Below are 14,655 nucleotides of genomic sequence, written 5' to 3'. Positions count from 1 at the left end.
CAAGAGAACACAGCAAAAAGTCTTTCCATCTGTGTGTAGTCTGGCGGAAATGGATGATCCATTTCCTACTAGCAGTTTTTGAGTCAACTTTCTCCTAAGAGCTTGACTAATTCTTCTGAATAAAAATAAAATTTTAGTTATTTTAATATGTAGAGCTTGAAAGTTGCAGAGTTGAAAACAGTTAAATAGTAATTTGACTAGTTTCTTCTTTTTTTTTTAAGTCATAAAGATAAAATAATTCTTACAATGAAAGTTTTTTTCCAGCCATTTCCTTCCATATTTTTTCCTTGCTATACCTAATTGAGAATATTGCAGAATTTTACATGCTATTAATGTAGAAAATAATCCAGTCACAGAATCACTGCCAGAAATTAGCCACTTTTCTGTCCTCTTGGCAAAATGCAAAGGTAGAAGACCTTCTTTACCTTTTGCTAAATATAGTTCCAAAAAATATATAGTGACTTAAGAAAAATTTCTGTAATATTCATAATATGTTGCCAGCTTCATGTATCAGAAATCATGTATGAAATGTATCAATATTTAAATCATTTGTCAAATTTTAATAATTCTCTTAAATATAATTGTCTGAGCTTTACCAGAACCTAGAAATCCTTGGATATCAGTGACTTGATCTATGCATAGTCCTCTCAGATTCAAAATCCTGGCCCAAGTTCCTTTCCGTTTGCATGAGAAGTATAAATCTGTGAGGTGAATATCTAGGTCTGCATGAGGATCACTTGCTGACATCATTTCTCAAGCACACTCAGAGCCCAATCAATCCAAATGATGTTTAACTGAGGCAAAGTTTACACTGTTTATAAGTTTACACTGTTCTGCTGGCATCTCTTAGGACTGAGGAGGAATTCACCCTTGAATTGCCATAGCGATGCTCGTCTGCCAGAAACCTTCCATTCCTCGCCCAGCACACCCTGACCTAGACTTAACCAACAATGGAGCAACCTTTTTGCCTAAAAACCCTGTCCCACTGAACCAAGGGAGTTCTTCATCTGTAACCCTGAAAGGACTTCATCAATGTAAGCTGTGTCTCTGGTAGGCAGTATTGGAGTAGAGCTAAAGCAGAGGAGGCTGAGAGCCCAGCTCCCTGTGCAACCTCCATGTCATTCTGACTTGCCCAGCTTCTCTTCTGCACTTGTCGAAATCTGACTGGGAAATACTGGTGTGATTTCACTGGAGCTGGACTGCCTTAAATTCACAATGATAACACATCAGAAGAAGATTTTACTTGGACATTGTCTAGAGTTTGTAGAGATCCCAAACTTGAGGACGTGAATGAGTGGAAGTTATAATTATTAAATGTGTCAGGCACTTCCACCAGATATAAGTTGCCAAATACTGCAGAGATCAGTAGAGGTACACAATTAAAGAGGTGCTGTGCCATGGCTTATACAAAATTACATGTTTCTGATTCAGATTTATTACATCAGATTAATTTAGGAGACTGTAATATCACTTGCACACATTTAGAACTGATTTTATTAAAACTTATTAACAGAAGTAAATTTTTGTTTCATTGACACCTGGTTTCATTTCCTGTCTGTAAATCTTCTGACAACAGCAGTATGTATAACAGGAACACTGACCTAGATTTTCAGAGGTGGTCAAATCTCAGCATGTTTTGACATACGTGGATGAGTGACTGTGGGCTCCTTTGAAAACTTCATAGACAATTATGCTATTGAAAAAAATGTATAGGAATAGATTTGATCCTGCAAGAACCTCTCTGGTAATATAAAGTGATATGCAGATTTTTGAACAGGACAGACTTAGGAGAAATGATAATATTTCACAAATTGGCAGAGACTAAAGAAATAATTGTTTTCTTTGGTATTAAATACATTTGTTCAAAACTTATGAATTAAGCTATAATCCATCTTATTGCTATCAGTCATGTGAGACACTGAACAAAGAAAATCCATGTTGATTTTGGTCTTGTTTCTATGATGAATTCATATATTAACACCAGTGAGTGTTTTGTAAACGTTTTATAAAAATGTATATGTATCACTGGTATCACCATTGCCAGACTAGAGCAAGATTCTGAAAGTCACCAGAAGAAGAGAGTTGACTTTTTCTCGTCAGTCTTTGTAGGAATAAGCAAATTTGAAAATCTCAGCTTAAAAATGGAAATGCTGACTTATTGCAAAGCTACCATTGAAAGTTTCAGGATAATTAATATTCATAGACCCTTCTAATTCCCTGTGTTAAATATTTTCTTTACTATGAATATAAGCTTAATATTAAATATAGTGGAAGTTTTTTGTGGCTGATGTTATCCAGGAAATCAAAGGCAGACATGGAACAGCTCTTAGCAATAGATGCTTAAGAAAGTGAAAAAACCATATTCACTGTGCAAAAAGCCTCCAACATAAAGCAAAAAAGGAAGATAAATCAATCAGATTATTTGCATTGTATATGAGAAGAGATTGTAAAGGACAGCAACAGTAAGAAGTCCAATATTTTTATGAATGTATGAAAAGAATATTAAGTAAACTTCTGTGAAAGGCCATGCTGAATAAATTGGTTAAAGCTGTACATCAGCTACTATTGAGGTATTTTTATACTACATTGGTATCTCCATATTTAAACTATATTTTACTTGACTTTTAAGTAATGAATACCAGCCTTTCAAATAACAGGTTTCTGCCTTAATTCTTTAAAAAATGGGAGGTGAAAAAAATAGGTGAATTAGTTCTCTTGGTAACAATCATTCCTATCCTGCTCTGGTTACATGCCTAGAAAATAATTAACAGATTTTCTCTAATGCTTCCTAAAGATGTTGAAACTAGAGAACAAATATTGACTGAGAGGCAGCAAAACTTGCCTGGACAGGAGAAAATACTGGTTTATATAAATGAAAACAGTTTGCCAAAAACAGAACAGAAATTATGGAATATCTGATTTAAAATTAATCAGACGTCAAAATGGCTAGATGTGATGTGTACATGCACTTGGATATTTGCAGGCCACACTTAAGTTCTGCTACCACATAAAAGAGCTCTTTCACCATCCTGAGGATCTGCAGGACCCCCGTTCCTGTTGCTGGGAGCTGCTCAGGAGATGATTAAGTGAAGAGAGCCTTTTGGAAGCAAGAGGGAGCCAGTCATGAGGACCTGAAGAGGTTTTGGCATGATCAGGCTTTCAGAAACATGAGCAGAAACTTACAAGTATTATGTTTGCCACTGTTTATCAGGGTAAAAGAGGAAAGGACTTTGGGGAGGAGGTGGAGGAAACAAGTCTGCACCTTGTAACTGTGTCGAGTATATTGGGTAAGATGGATTTTGGACTGCAGTGTGTGAAATCACAGAGGAGTTGGAGGCAGTTCACTCTCCCCCATGCAAAGGTGGGATGCCTCTCATTGCATTTGTTCTCCCCGCACATGTGCACACCCCTTCCCCCAGGTGTGAGCTCCGCTTTCAGGTTGGGAAAAGCAAAGAGAGGCATTTGTTCCTAGCGCCTGCTTGGCTGCAGATCAGGGTCAAAGACCACCTGAGCCCATGGGTGTTACGCAAGAGGCTGTTATGAAGGGGCCCCAGCGTGCAGCATCCACCAACCCGCCTCCCGCCGCCCTCTCCAATGCTGGCCCTGTGGCTCAGCGCGTTGCGAAAGCCCCAGGAGTACATAAAGCATTCCCTGCCTGGGCACTGCCACCACCATCAACACTTGGGCTCTCAAGAGGCTCCAGGGACCGGCACTGTCTGTAAGGGACCCTGCTGTTGTGGGCTGGGGACAGCCTGGGGCTTTGCCTGCACATGCATCAGGGGAAGCTGCATGACACCCTGGCGACCTATCAGGGCAGCCACTTGTGTGACAGAGCCTGTTTCTGATGCTATTCTCTGTTTGCTGCAGGGACAGGATGGCCCACACAGAGAGAGCTCTGCCCTGGCTGCTGCTGCTGTCACTGGCCTTGATGGGCAGCAGCACTGCAGAGCGGGACTGCCGAGTAAGCAGCTTCAAAGTCAAGGAGAACTTCGACAAGACCAGGGTAAATCTTCTTTACTCTCCTGGATCTGGGATGTCTTGCATAGCTCTTTCCAGGCTACAAAATTTGGCATTCAGTAGCACCGGTGTGGTCACATTTCAAAGTCACAGACTGTGATACTGAGAAACAGCTAAAGTGTGTGATATCCACACCTCCACAGATGCTGGATCCTGATGCACCTGCCAGAGGAATACTGCAGAAACTGAGTTTTAACAGACTGGTCTCAAACTGTAGGGTATAAGCAGAAGGAGTGTATTGACTTGGTTGTTTCTATGAAAAATAAATACTCTGGTGTTTTCAGACATCATTGCAAGAAAAAAAATGTACATCGATCTGGCAAGACCTGCCAGTTGTTATTCCTTTTTCTGCTAAATTTTGTATCATTGTACTAGACAGCTGCAGATATAGGTAAGATTACAAAAAAAAAGTCAGTATTTCCACAAATTATGACTGCACTAGGATGTATTGATGGGTTTATGCTGTTGAAATAGCTAGATTTGTTTCTTAGGTACACCTTTGAGGCATGGTGTCAGAGATCTGCATGCTCTTCCCTCTGTCATCTCCTCTATTCTGTACTGTCTGGTTGTAATGTTTCCATTGTTCTAACTGCAGCCTGTCTTATTTCCTTGCAGTACAGTGGCACCTGGTATGCTATGGCAAAAAAAGATCCCGAGGGGCTGTTTCTGCAGGACAATGTGGTAGCCCAGTTCACCGTAGATGAGAATGGACAAATGACTGCCACTGCAAAGGGCAGAGTCAGACTCTTCAAGTAAGCTGTTTGCCATTCTCCTCTTGTCTTAGCTTTCACTAAGCTAGTGCTCCAATCCTACCTGCTATCCCTGTGCTAGTCGCACCGAACCTGTGCTCTTACACTGGAATGTGGTATTTTCTTTGGCTACAGTAACTGGGATGTCTGTGCTGACATGATTGGCTCATTCACTGACACAGAGGACCCTGCCAAGTTCAAGATGAAGTACTGGGGTGTCGCCTCTTTTCTGCAGAAAGGAAGTGAGTACTTAACTATAGAAGATGCAGAACTACTTGGAAGACTAGATATGTTTTATGTCCATGCTGGGGAAGGAAAAAGTACTGTTGAATTTCTTAAACACACTTAAAAGACCTAATAGCTATCATACTGCAAAGCTTAATATGAACAAGGTAATCACTACTTTTTATATGGGACAGCTGGTTGGCTTTCTTTAAACAAGTGAAGACCTGGCCTTTGTATATCTTTGTATTTCTTTTGTTTGTTACTCAACAATATAATTGAAGGCCGCTGTTTGGAAAGAAATGAAAGGCAGGTGAAATATTTTAAGACCTGTTTTAGTTCAGAAGTCAGTTACCAGATGCTAGTGTTCTCTCTGAAGCCTGATGTCAGAGTTGGCCAAGCAGGGAAGAGGATTTATAAAATGTTATTTTGTTTGGTCTTGTGTCTGCAAATGTAGAGATTTATCTGTTTTAAGAGACAAATATGATCATATCTATATATTGATATATTTGTAATTTTATGTCATCTCGCACACCCTATGCAAAATCAGTTCCTTGAGTCAAGTAGAGATTTGGACACTTTGTAGCTCAAGACATTTCCTTGGATTGTTTCCAAGAGAAGCAGATAGAGTATGGGATTTATAGGAGCTCCATTCCATCCCAAGACAGTTACAAAGCATGTTTTGGACGCCAATTTGTCTTAAACAGTTCCCAGGTCTCCTCACAATATGCTGCTGAATCATGGGTTCTTCAGATTGCTGTCTGACCCCAAACTCTGCCCTTCTGAAAAGTCTGGTGTCCCCGCACAGGAGAGAAGGGGAAGACAACAGAGTGTTGCCTTCATCAGTGCAGATGTATTGCAAGGGAGAATTTTTTACTCCAGGAGAGGAAGGTGCAGATATGTCAGGTTTTACTGCAAACACTGAAACAGCCTCACTTCTGTTAGCATAGAGTGTCTGCGTGACCAGGTTTTTGTCAGGTTACAAAACGAAATAGTTTACAATTCTCTGAAGAATTGTGTAACTGTGTTTTAAGGAGAGGGTTTATGCAGAACTTGTAGCAAATACTTCTAATACACAAGCAAACTGCATTATTATCTTTTTCCTTAAAAATGCAGTCTAAGTAACATCCCGGGTAGGAAAATATACATAGGTTTGAGTCACCTTGAGCAGGCCTAGCATGTCCATCTTTATTTTCTTTTTAAAAATAAACATGGAATTAAATACTGGACACAGGAATAAATGAAAACCCGATCTGCTATAACTTGTACCTATTTTCATCTTAGTATTTTCTTTACAGAGTTATGGCAGCAATCTTTTCTGATTTCCTAGATTTCACTGGTGTCTCTAACACTTTTTCTTCTTTGCTGTGGTTTCTTCCAGATGATGATCACTGGGTAGTGGACACAGATTACGATACATATGCTCTTCATTACTCCTGCCGCCAGCTAAATGCAGATGGCACTTGTGCTGATAGCTACTCCTTTGTGTTCTCCCGTGACCCCAAGGGATTGCCTCCAGATGCACTGAAAATTGTCAGACAAAGGCAGATAGACCTCTGTTTGGACAGAAAATACAGAGTTATCGCTCATAATGGTGAGAACATTTTTTTCTGAAGAATTTTATTTCGGGGTTTAATGACTAAAGTACTGGGATTCTTTTGCTCGTTAGATATCAAATGCATAAAACCTTTTTACTTAGTGGCTGTAGCATTGTCTTTTGAAAACTGGAGCTTGTAGTAAGTTATTTCCAACTTTTACTTCCCTTATCTGAAGGAGAGCTGAGGTGCATAGTTTTTCATGCAGTATATCAGGTCAGCTGAAACAGTAATTAGAGGAAGTTGTAAAACAATTAAATCAATGTAGTGTGAGTAAACATAGTAAGGATAAACTTCATAGCTATGGTAAAAAGTAATTGGGCAGCTTTTGTCAGATCGCTTTGCCTTTGTTCAAATACTTTTTTGAGAGATTCTTTAGAAAGGCTTTTAAGGAAAATAGAAGTCTTGGGAAGGATACCTTATAGAAGACCCTTTCTCACAAGTCCTCATGCTAACTGTTTCACAAAGAGCTCTGGAAGAGGGACATAGCCCTCATACTGGGAGCATGACACTATCTTGAGTCATTTAGTCAGGCTGAGCTTACAACACAGGGAATTAGCTCACTTATGCTCAAGTATATTACAAAAGGCCAAATGGTAATAATCTAGAAGAAACCATAATGTTTCTTATTATAAGAATTACACACAGAGTGGGGAAAGTGTGAAGGAGAAAAATCAAAATATTTAGAACAAGTAAAATAGTAGTACCTCTCTCTACTCCCTCCCCACCCCTCACATCCTGGAAGACATGCTATTTATGAAAGACTTGACTAGTGAATCAGCTGAATGGGAATTTCCCATGTAATGATGTGAGCAAAAGAATTAATATGATTCTTGGATGTGTAAACCAAGACTCACATGAGATTGTTGTGCTTGGCATAGGTCTAATTGCTATGTCACATTTGGTGACAAGCATAACTGGAAAAAGTACTGAGGATGAGTTAGAAGTTTCGAAGAAAAGCAGAGATAATGATTGAAAGTTTGTAAAATGTGTCCTCTCGTGAGTGCTTTAAAGATCATCATCTTTTCCTATTAGAAAGAGGTTAAAGGCTGACCTGAGCAAAGTCTGTCCTTGTCCACACAAGCAATAGGAATTGGATAGAAAAGGACTTGTAAACACAGAAATAATGAATTTAAATGGATGGAACTTTAAACTGGACACATTCAGAGCAGAAATAAACAGCCATTTGTTTAACTCCAAAGGTCATTAACCTTTGGAACAGTTTACCAAGCGCTGTTGTATGTTCTTCACCACTGAAATCTGTAAATCAAGATTAAAGGCTTTTCTTAATGACATGCTAGAACAAACTGGGATTGACTGAAGGAACTTTCGTGTCTTATAAGGAAAGTCAGAACAGATGAGCAAAGTCAGCTGTTGTGGCTCTATTATCTGTTCGTCCGATCCATAAACACAGAGTAATACATTGCTGCGTTGTAAAGTAGTATGCTGATAACAGGGTGCCTTGAAGAACAGGGTGTCACCTACTCTGCTGAAGTAGGTGGTGTTTACAGTATTGATCAGTGACCTGGGAAAAGTGCCGGACAACAATGAAAAAAAAATTATCTTGAATGAGAATTTGGAGACAACATAAGTCAGTTGAAACTTAGAACAGACAAGAATAAGAAACATCATAAATGCAAATAGAATCAACTTCTGTGAATGATTTGTATGAGTGCATAAGTGGTAGGATAGAAAAGAAACAATGTCATTATATAAATTTATGATACTTTTCTGTTTTGAATCCTGCATTCCCTGCTTTTCAAGTAAAGTCCAACAAGAATAAAAATTTCTGAAAATGAGAAAGCCAAATAATCAGATGTTTAGGGCTATTCTATTAAATCTAAGATAATTTAAAAGTTGATCATGCTTCTTCTTGTTTGTTATGGATATCAAATATCTAATCTACCAAGTCACAGTGTTCTTTCTTTGCTACCCTAATTTATACTCAGATGTTAGATGTTGAGTGCAGTGTCTGACATGACTGTGTGAGTTCCGTAGTTTGCAAATGAAAAATAGGAGCCTGGGTACCTTTTTATTAAGGATTATGCCAGAGTTTACAAGCCCAGCACCAAAGTATAAATTAAACTTAAAGCTAGCAATTTGCATTTTTCCCATTATTGATTGGGACCCTATTATTAGTTGATTCTGAATTCTCCAGTATCATCAAGCCAAAATTCCTGCAAAGCAAGCACATTTGGAACTGAGGGAATGATTGTGAGGTAAACTGAAAAAAAAAAAAAAAAAAAAATCTTGGAAGCTTCAGATCAGAAATTCTTACAAAATTTGCTTAATTCCTTATGTGTGGATTGGAAGCCTACTGCTTTCATTTTAACTCTGCTATTAAGAGCTACAGAATTATTACCAAAACAAGCCAACTTCAATCATCTGCACTGACCTGCATTCCATTGGTACTGTGATAAAATTCTGACTGATGTTTGTAAAGCTGCAAGAACAGGCTGGTATCTGTTGCTAATTGTGCACACTCTGCCTATGTCTTGAAGCTAATCAAGAGTGTGTATGTGTGCGTGCATGTGTGTGTGCCTGCTCAACTAATAGACATACAAAGCTTACTTGATTAAAAAAAAAAATAAAATATCTGTACTGGCTGTTCAAGACAAAAGAGAAGCCTAAGTTTTTTGTTCTATCTTACACTGCATTTATGATGGTAGCTCCTTCTCAAATATAGTTCAAGCTATGATACACTTAGTCTCTTAGAGTAATAGCTCAAGTAACTTTAAGCTGTGTAATGTCAGTGTCAATATTAAGTGAGAGTACTTGTATATACAGTGTCATGTCAGTAAAGTTGAAAGCTGCATCTGCTGTTAGCATTTGCTAGAAGCAGCAATTGTGAAATAAAGAGTGGTATATTCCTTCTGCTAATTTACTATCGCCATTAAAAGTTTTGGGGGTCAGGAGATTCTTACTTTGTTGAAAGACATTCCTAAATTAATTCTTTTTAGGTAAATAACTAGAAGCTTGTTAAAGTACAGACTCTTTAAAATCCAGTATTACTGAAAGATAGTCTATCATTGATCTGCCCAGTTTTCTGCAAAAGTATTAAAATTCTCAGGAGAAGTGTAATGGATTGGATGACTTCCTGTTTTGTTCCAAGTTGAAAATTCCATAGAATTATAAACTGCAGAGTAAGGTAATGGCATTATTATTACAAGTAGCAGACTGCTGGACTCAAGAGCATTTTAAAGAAATTAGATATGTATGGATTTTAAATTTGGTGAAAGTTTGTGTAATTAAATTTTGTCTGGAGTGTTTGACAAACACAACTGTGGTTTTTGTGTGTTTCAGGATTTTGCTCTTAAGGAGATCCAGCCCTATGGAAAGAAACCATGTAACAGCACCACGGATGTAAAGTTAACACATTGATCATGTGTTCTCTGGAAAATGCTTTAAATGGGTCCATTTAGATTTTCAATATATTTATCTGAGCTGTGTAGCTCATCTTGTTAATAAACCAATGAAACATTTTAATAAACTTGGATTACAAGGGATGCAAATTGTATGCAAATCTGTACATATGTACACATTGGTTTCATTACTAGCCTGTTATCTTGGTGCATTGTTTTGAACTAATGACTGGTGATAATTAAGATTTTAATCTTGCTTTTTTTAGTGGTATCAATTTCTGACTAAAAGAGTATTTATCATAAACCTCCAAGTATATGTATTTTCTTTTCAACTAGAACATTATATTTTCCCTACAAAATACTAGAAATCATTTAGAAAAGAGAAAGGAATTTCAGTGACCCTATATATCACTAATGAACTTTATTATATGACTAGTGAAGACATTAAAAATATGCATCTTTTTAAAAGAACTATTTTACACATGACAATTAACCATTTATTTATTTATTCTTTACTTGTTAATTCACATGTATTAAGTCCGTATTTTTAATTTCAGACAGAACCAAACTGGTCATTTACTTGATGATAACACATGTTCATTACCTGGTTTCAGTTAGTCTGCTCAAACTTACATTCAGGCAGACAGTTATTGAAGTGTTTAATCACGTTCCCTTTAAAACCTGGATTAAAAAAAAGCAGATACTTTCTGAGGATGAACATTTTCACTAGAAACTTTAAAGTACTTAATTCAGAGATTTTACATTCACCAAGTTCACTGCCATATTTCTATTTATTTGAGCGTAAGAGGAGACTTCAATCCCTGAAATTAAATTGTCCAAATCTTACTGAGGCAAAGCAATGAAGAGAATTTTACCTGCAGGAATTAAAAATACATATTTAGCTTTTTTCCCCTCCTCCTCTGGCATGCAATTCTATAACATAATGACCTATGTGACCTGGGATAGCACAGGCAAAATCCAAGGTGTGGCACAGCTCAGACTTTAAAAATTATCTGGTAATGAAGGACAAATGTGGCTGTTCGTGGTTACTTCTTCTTGCAGTGGTGTCTGTACCTGGTCCATGCCTTTCAGGGTTCCCTGTACAACAGAGAAGAATTTCCTGACATTTACGTCTGAAATGGGCAACATTATACAGAATTGGATTGACAGCAGAGTTGGCAAAAGTGAATAATGCTATCCAGAAGAAAACTGATGGCAAAATATTTAAATCTTTTTTGAAGTTCTGAACTAAAATTAAAAAAATAATTACTATTACTGGAGTCCACATAATGAAGAAAGAGATCATCAACAGAAAAAGGGCTCGGAATAGTTTGTAGTCTTGCTGGGAAACACGAATCTGATGATATTCTGGGTAGGCTAAACCAGCATTTAAACTTCTTCTTGAAGCTTTTGTAATCTGCAGTAAAAGAGAAGAAAACAACTTTCACTGAAACACATTTCTACAAGTGAAAACGTAAATCTTGGTACATGATTTTTTCTTTTGAAAAGTGACTACAAAAAAACACATTTGAGAATTCATTTGTACTTTTTGTCCATGGTTCCATTTCAAATGTTCTCACTTCACTAGCAATTCTCTTTCCTCTCAGCTGTGAATTCATCTCAATATCAGGCAAAGTGGTTGTTCTTTTCATGGCTCTCTACCAGTCATAAATGCTTTTCAGCATAAAACAGTCTTAATTACTCATGAAATCCCATTAAATTCAAATTACGACCTCATTTGTTCTATCTAAAGAAACCCATTGATTTTTTTCACAAATGCAAACTGGAACATAGTTAACAACCCTGTTGATGTGCAAGAAGGAAGGCGATCCAATTCTCTTACAGCCATGCTAATATTATAAGGTAGGTATTAGAAGGAGCGTGAATTTATTATAAATTATTTTAATAATTTAATAATTATTTATATAATAAATTATTTTAAATGTGAATGACATTGTGCATTGTTTTGTGTCACACTTAGCTTTTTAGACAGTAATCACAATTGCTTTCTATGAAATCTTACAGATCCTTACAGTCACTATAAAAATCTGTGTCTTGTAAAAGTACTCTCTGATGTAATGAACTAGACTATGGATAGCTTGGAAACCTACCTTGGATCAAAAAGTGGATGGGTTTTTTCCTAGTCCTGCCTTTCTCTGCTTTCTTACAAATCCCTTATGACGACTTTAGGCTCAAGGAAAGCAAAATCTAGTTTTTAGTTATTTCAAATGCTTGACTCTTTCAGCATTTAGGAGATTGACAGTCTTTAAATATGAACAGCATATAAATGAAGAAGTGTATTTAATACTACACATAAGAAGACAAACCATGTGTTGGGCCTCTGGTTATGTGCTGTTGAACCATGTTCTTAATTGAAATATATAGGCTGTTAAGTGTAGGTTGAAATGCTCCATTTCATATCACATACTTATAATTTATTGAACAAATGTTTGTTCCCTTTACATGTATTTGTATTCAGTGACATTATGCTGATGCCTAGTGTGTTACTGTTTACTTCCCTCTGTTTTACAACAAAATTTAAAGGGAAAACATACCTGTAAGATTTTGGAGTAACTGATGACAATGATGAATCCTGGTATCAGAAAGAAAACAATGGCAAAGGTTGTATCCCAGACTGTTTCTCCTGCAGTGCTGGGCCAATCCAGGGTGCAAATCTGAATGTCCTATTTACAAAAAATGAAGAGGAAGAGTAATATTGTACCATTATTTTCAGTACAGCATTGTTCTTATCTCCCTCTATGCTTACGGGAAAAAATGGCTAAACCAAGACTAAACCAAGACTGTGAAAACTTAGACAAAGTGGTCAAGTAATATATTACTTGATGGTTTTAAAAGCCCATACAATCACAAATAGATATGTCCACAACTGGAATACTTTCATTAATTTCTTATCAAATGGTAATGGCAACTTTAAAATTGAAACTTACAGACCCTAAACTTAAAAATTTATTCAAGTGTCATGTGGGGTGCACTTTTGTATGCATTTCAAAATATTAGGCAGGAAAATCTGTGTTTGGCCATTTTGTACAGAGGGGGCTGCGGGTGCAGGGCAACTCTCCCAGGATGCTGATCCCTCGGTAAGGGGAAGTGAGCTGAAAAGGAGGTCTCTGAGCCGCACTGAGGAACGCAAGAAGAATCTCAGCCGATGCGCGTTTCCCACCTAACGGGACTGTCCGCCGGGAGAGCGGGCCGGTGGGGGCGGCCGGGAGGAGCTCCGGCCGCTCCTCCGGGCACAGCCTCGCACTGCCCGGCACACAGAGCGCCGCCCGCCCTGCAGGCGAGCTCCTCGCTGGCCGCTGTCCCGCCGTGGCAGAGGCGGACGAGCCTCCACCGCCGTCGGTCCCGGCGCCCCCCGGCCCGGCCCGGCCCGGCCGCCGCGGGCGCTTCCGGCGCTCGCCCTCACCTGGCCGGCGGGGTCGGGCAGCCGCACCACGGTGAAGAAGCAGCAGAGCGGGAGGGTGGCGAGGGCGGCGAAGCCCCAGATGAGGAGCAAGGCGGCGGCCAGCACCTTGCGGCGGCGGAAGGTGGCGTGGCGCAGCCGGGCGATGCTGACGACGCGCTCCAGGCTGACGGCCGACAGGGAGAGGAGGATGACGGTGCCGCTCAGGCTCACCACGTAGAAGAGCAGGTGGCAAACGAAGTTGCCCAGCACCCAGGATTCGGTCCAGCGCACGACGGCGATGAAGGGCATGGCGGTGATGAAGAGCAGGTCGGCGCAGAAGAGGTTGAGGACGAGGCAGTTGGCGGCGCAGAGCCGGCGGTGCCGCCTCACCAGCAGGCAGATGCCCCAGATGTTTCCCGCCAACGACAGCAGGAAGATGAAGGCCAGGGCGGATGACTCGCCGATGCGCAGGGCCGTCACATTGCAGCCCCTGAAGTCCGAGAAAAAGGGGAAATAGGTCTTGTTCCCTCCTGGTGTGCCCCTGGACACGGGCATGAGGGTGGCCAGTGGGCATGAGAGACCCACCGTGGATGGCGGCACCAGCCCTAGGGGAAGGGCTGCGCTCCCAACCACCACGGCGGCACCTGGGGTGCCCTCCCAGCACAAAGCCAGGGGATGACCGCCATCCCCCTCCCTCCTCTTCCTCCTGCCCCTGCTACCAAGGGCTCAGCCGTGCCAGCTGGGCGGTTTATGGCCCTCGCACTGGAGTGGAACACGGAAGTGGGAGAGTAAACACGGTGGAGCTCACACAAAGGCGAGGCCGCAGTGCGTGGGGCGGCAGTGAGGGGCTGCCCCACACCTCCCTGGGCAGGGCGTGGGTCAGCACGCTGCCATCTCCATGCCCGGGTGCCCAGACCCAGCCACCTCATCGAGTGCCAGCCCTGGTCTGCTTGGCTCTCCAGGCAGGCCCCTGGGGTGCCAGTGACCCTGGGAGGCCACTCAGCCTGCTCCCATCCAATGGGGTATGCATGGCTTAGAAACATGGATGGTTGCCACGCCACTCTGAGAGCCCTCCTCAGGAGCCTAGGATGACCAGAATAATCTAGGGTAGGAAAAAAAAAGAGGAATTTACCTATCGCTTCCTGTATTGACAGTGGCATTTGGAAACAGCAGACCTGTGCACTGCTTGTCCCAGCTGTGGAGAAGTGTCACTGATGTGATTTTGAGGATCTCATTACGAAATTAATCTAGAATCTCGCCTGTGTTATGAGTTCGTGCTGGAGAAGCCTGTTAAAGTAAGACAAACC

At 40.3% G+C, this 14,655-nt stretch overlaps 2 protein-coding genes across 2 annotated transcripts; one reads left to right on the top strand and one right to left on the bottom strand.

The window, feature by feature from the left end:
• Positions 1-3,594: 3,594 nt before the first annotated feature.
• On the top strand, positions 3,595-10,089 carry RBP4 (retinol binding protein 4). Its single transcript, XM_053984251.1, has 6 exons — positions 3,595-3,752; positions 3,865-4,003; positions 4,633-4,769; positions 4,902-5,008; positions 6,370-6,582; positions 9,887-10,089. The coding sequence occupies exons 1-6, from the start codon at positions 3,595-3,597 to the stop codon at positions 9,898-9,900; spliced, it is 768 nt and encodes a 255-aa protein (XP_053840226.1). The 3' UTR covers positions 9,901-10,089.
• A 91-nt stretch (positions 10,090-10,180) lies between these two features.
• FFAR4 (free fatty acid receptor 4) lies at positions 10,181-13,903 on the bottom strand. Its single transcript, XM_053984250.1, has 3 exons — positions 13,370-13,903; positions 12,501-12,629; positions 10,181-11,362 (listed from the first exon to the last, which is right to left on the bottom strand). Exons 1-3 carry the CDS (start codon positions 13,901-13,903, stop codon positions 10,955-10,957), a joined length of 1,071 nt encoding a protein of 356 aa, XP_053840225.1. The 3' UTR covers positions 10,181-10,954.
• Between the last annotated feature and the right edge of the window lie 752 nt (positions 13,904-14,655).

Source organism: Vidua macroura, chromosome 8 (assembly GCF_024509145.1).
Source record: "Vidua macroura isolate BioBank_ID:100142 chromosome 8, ASM2450914v1, whole genome shotgun sequence".
Taxonomy (NCBI): Eukaryota; Metazoa; Chordata; class Aves; order Passeriformes; family Viduidae; genus Vidua; species Vidua macroura.
Note: the sequence above shows the minus strand (reverse complement) of the source record. Positions and strands in the feature narration are given on the sequence as shown.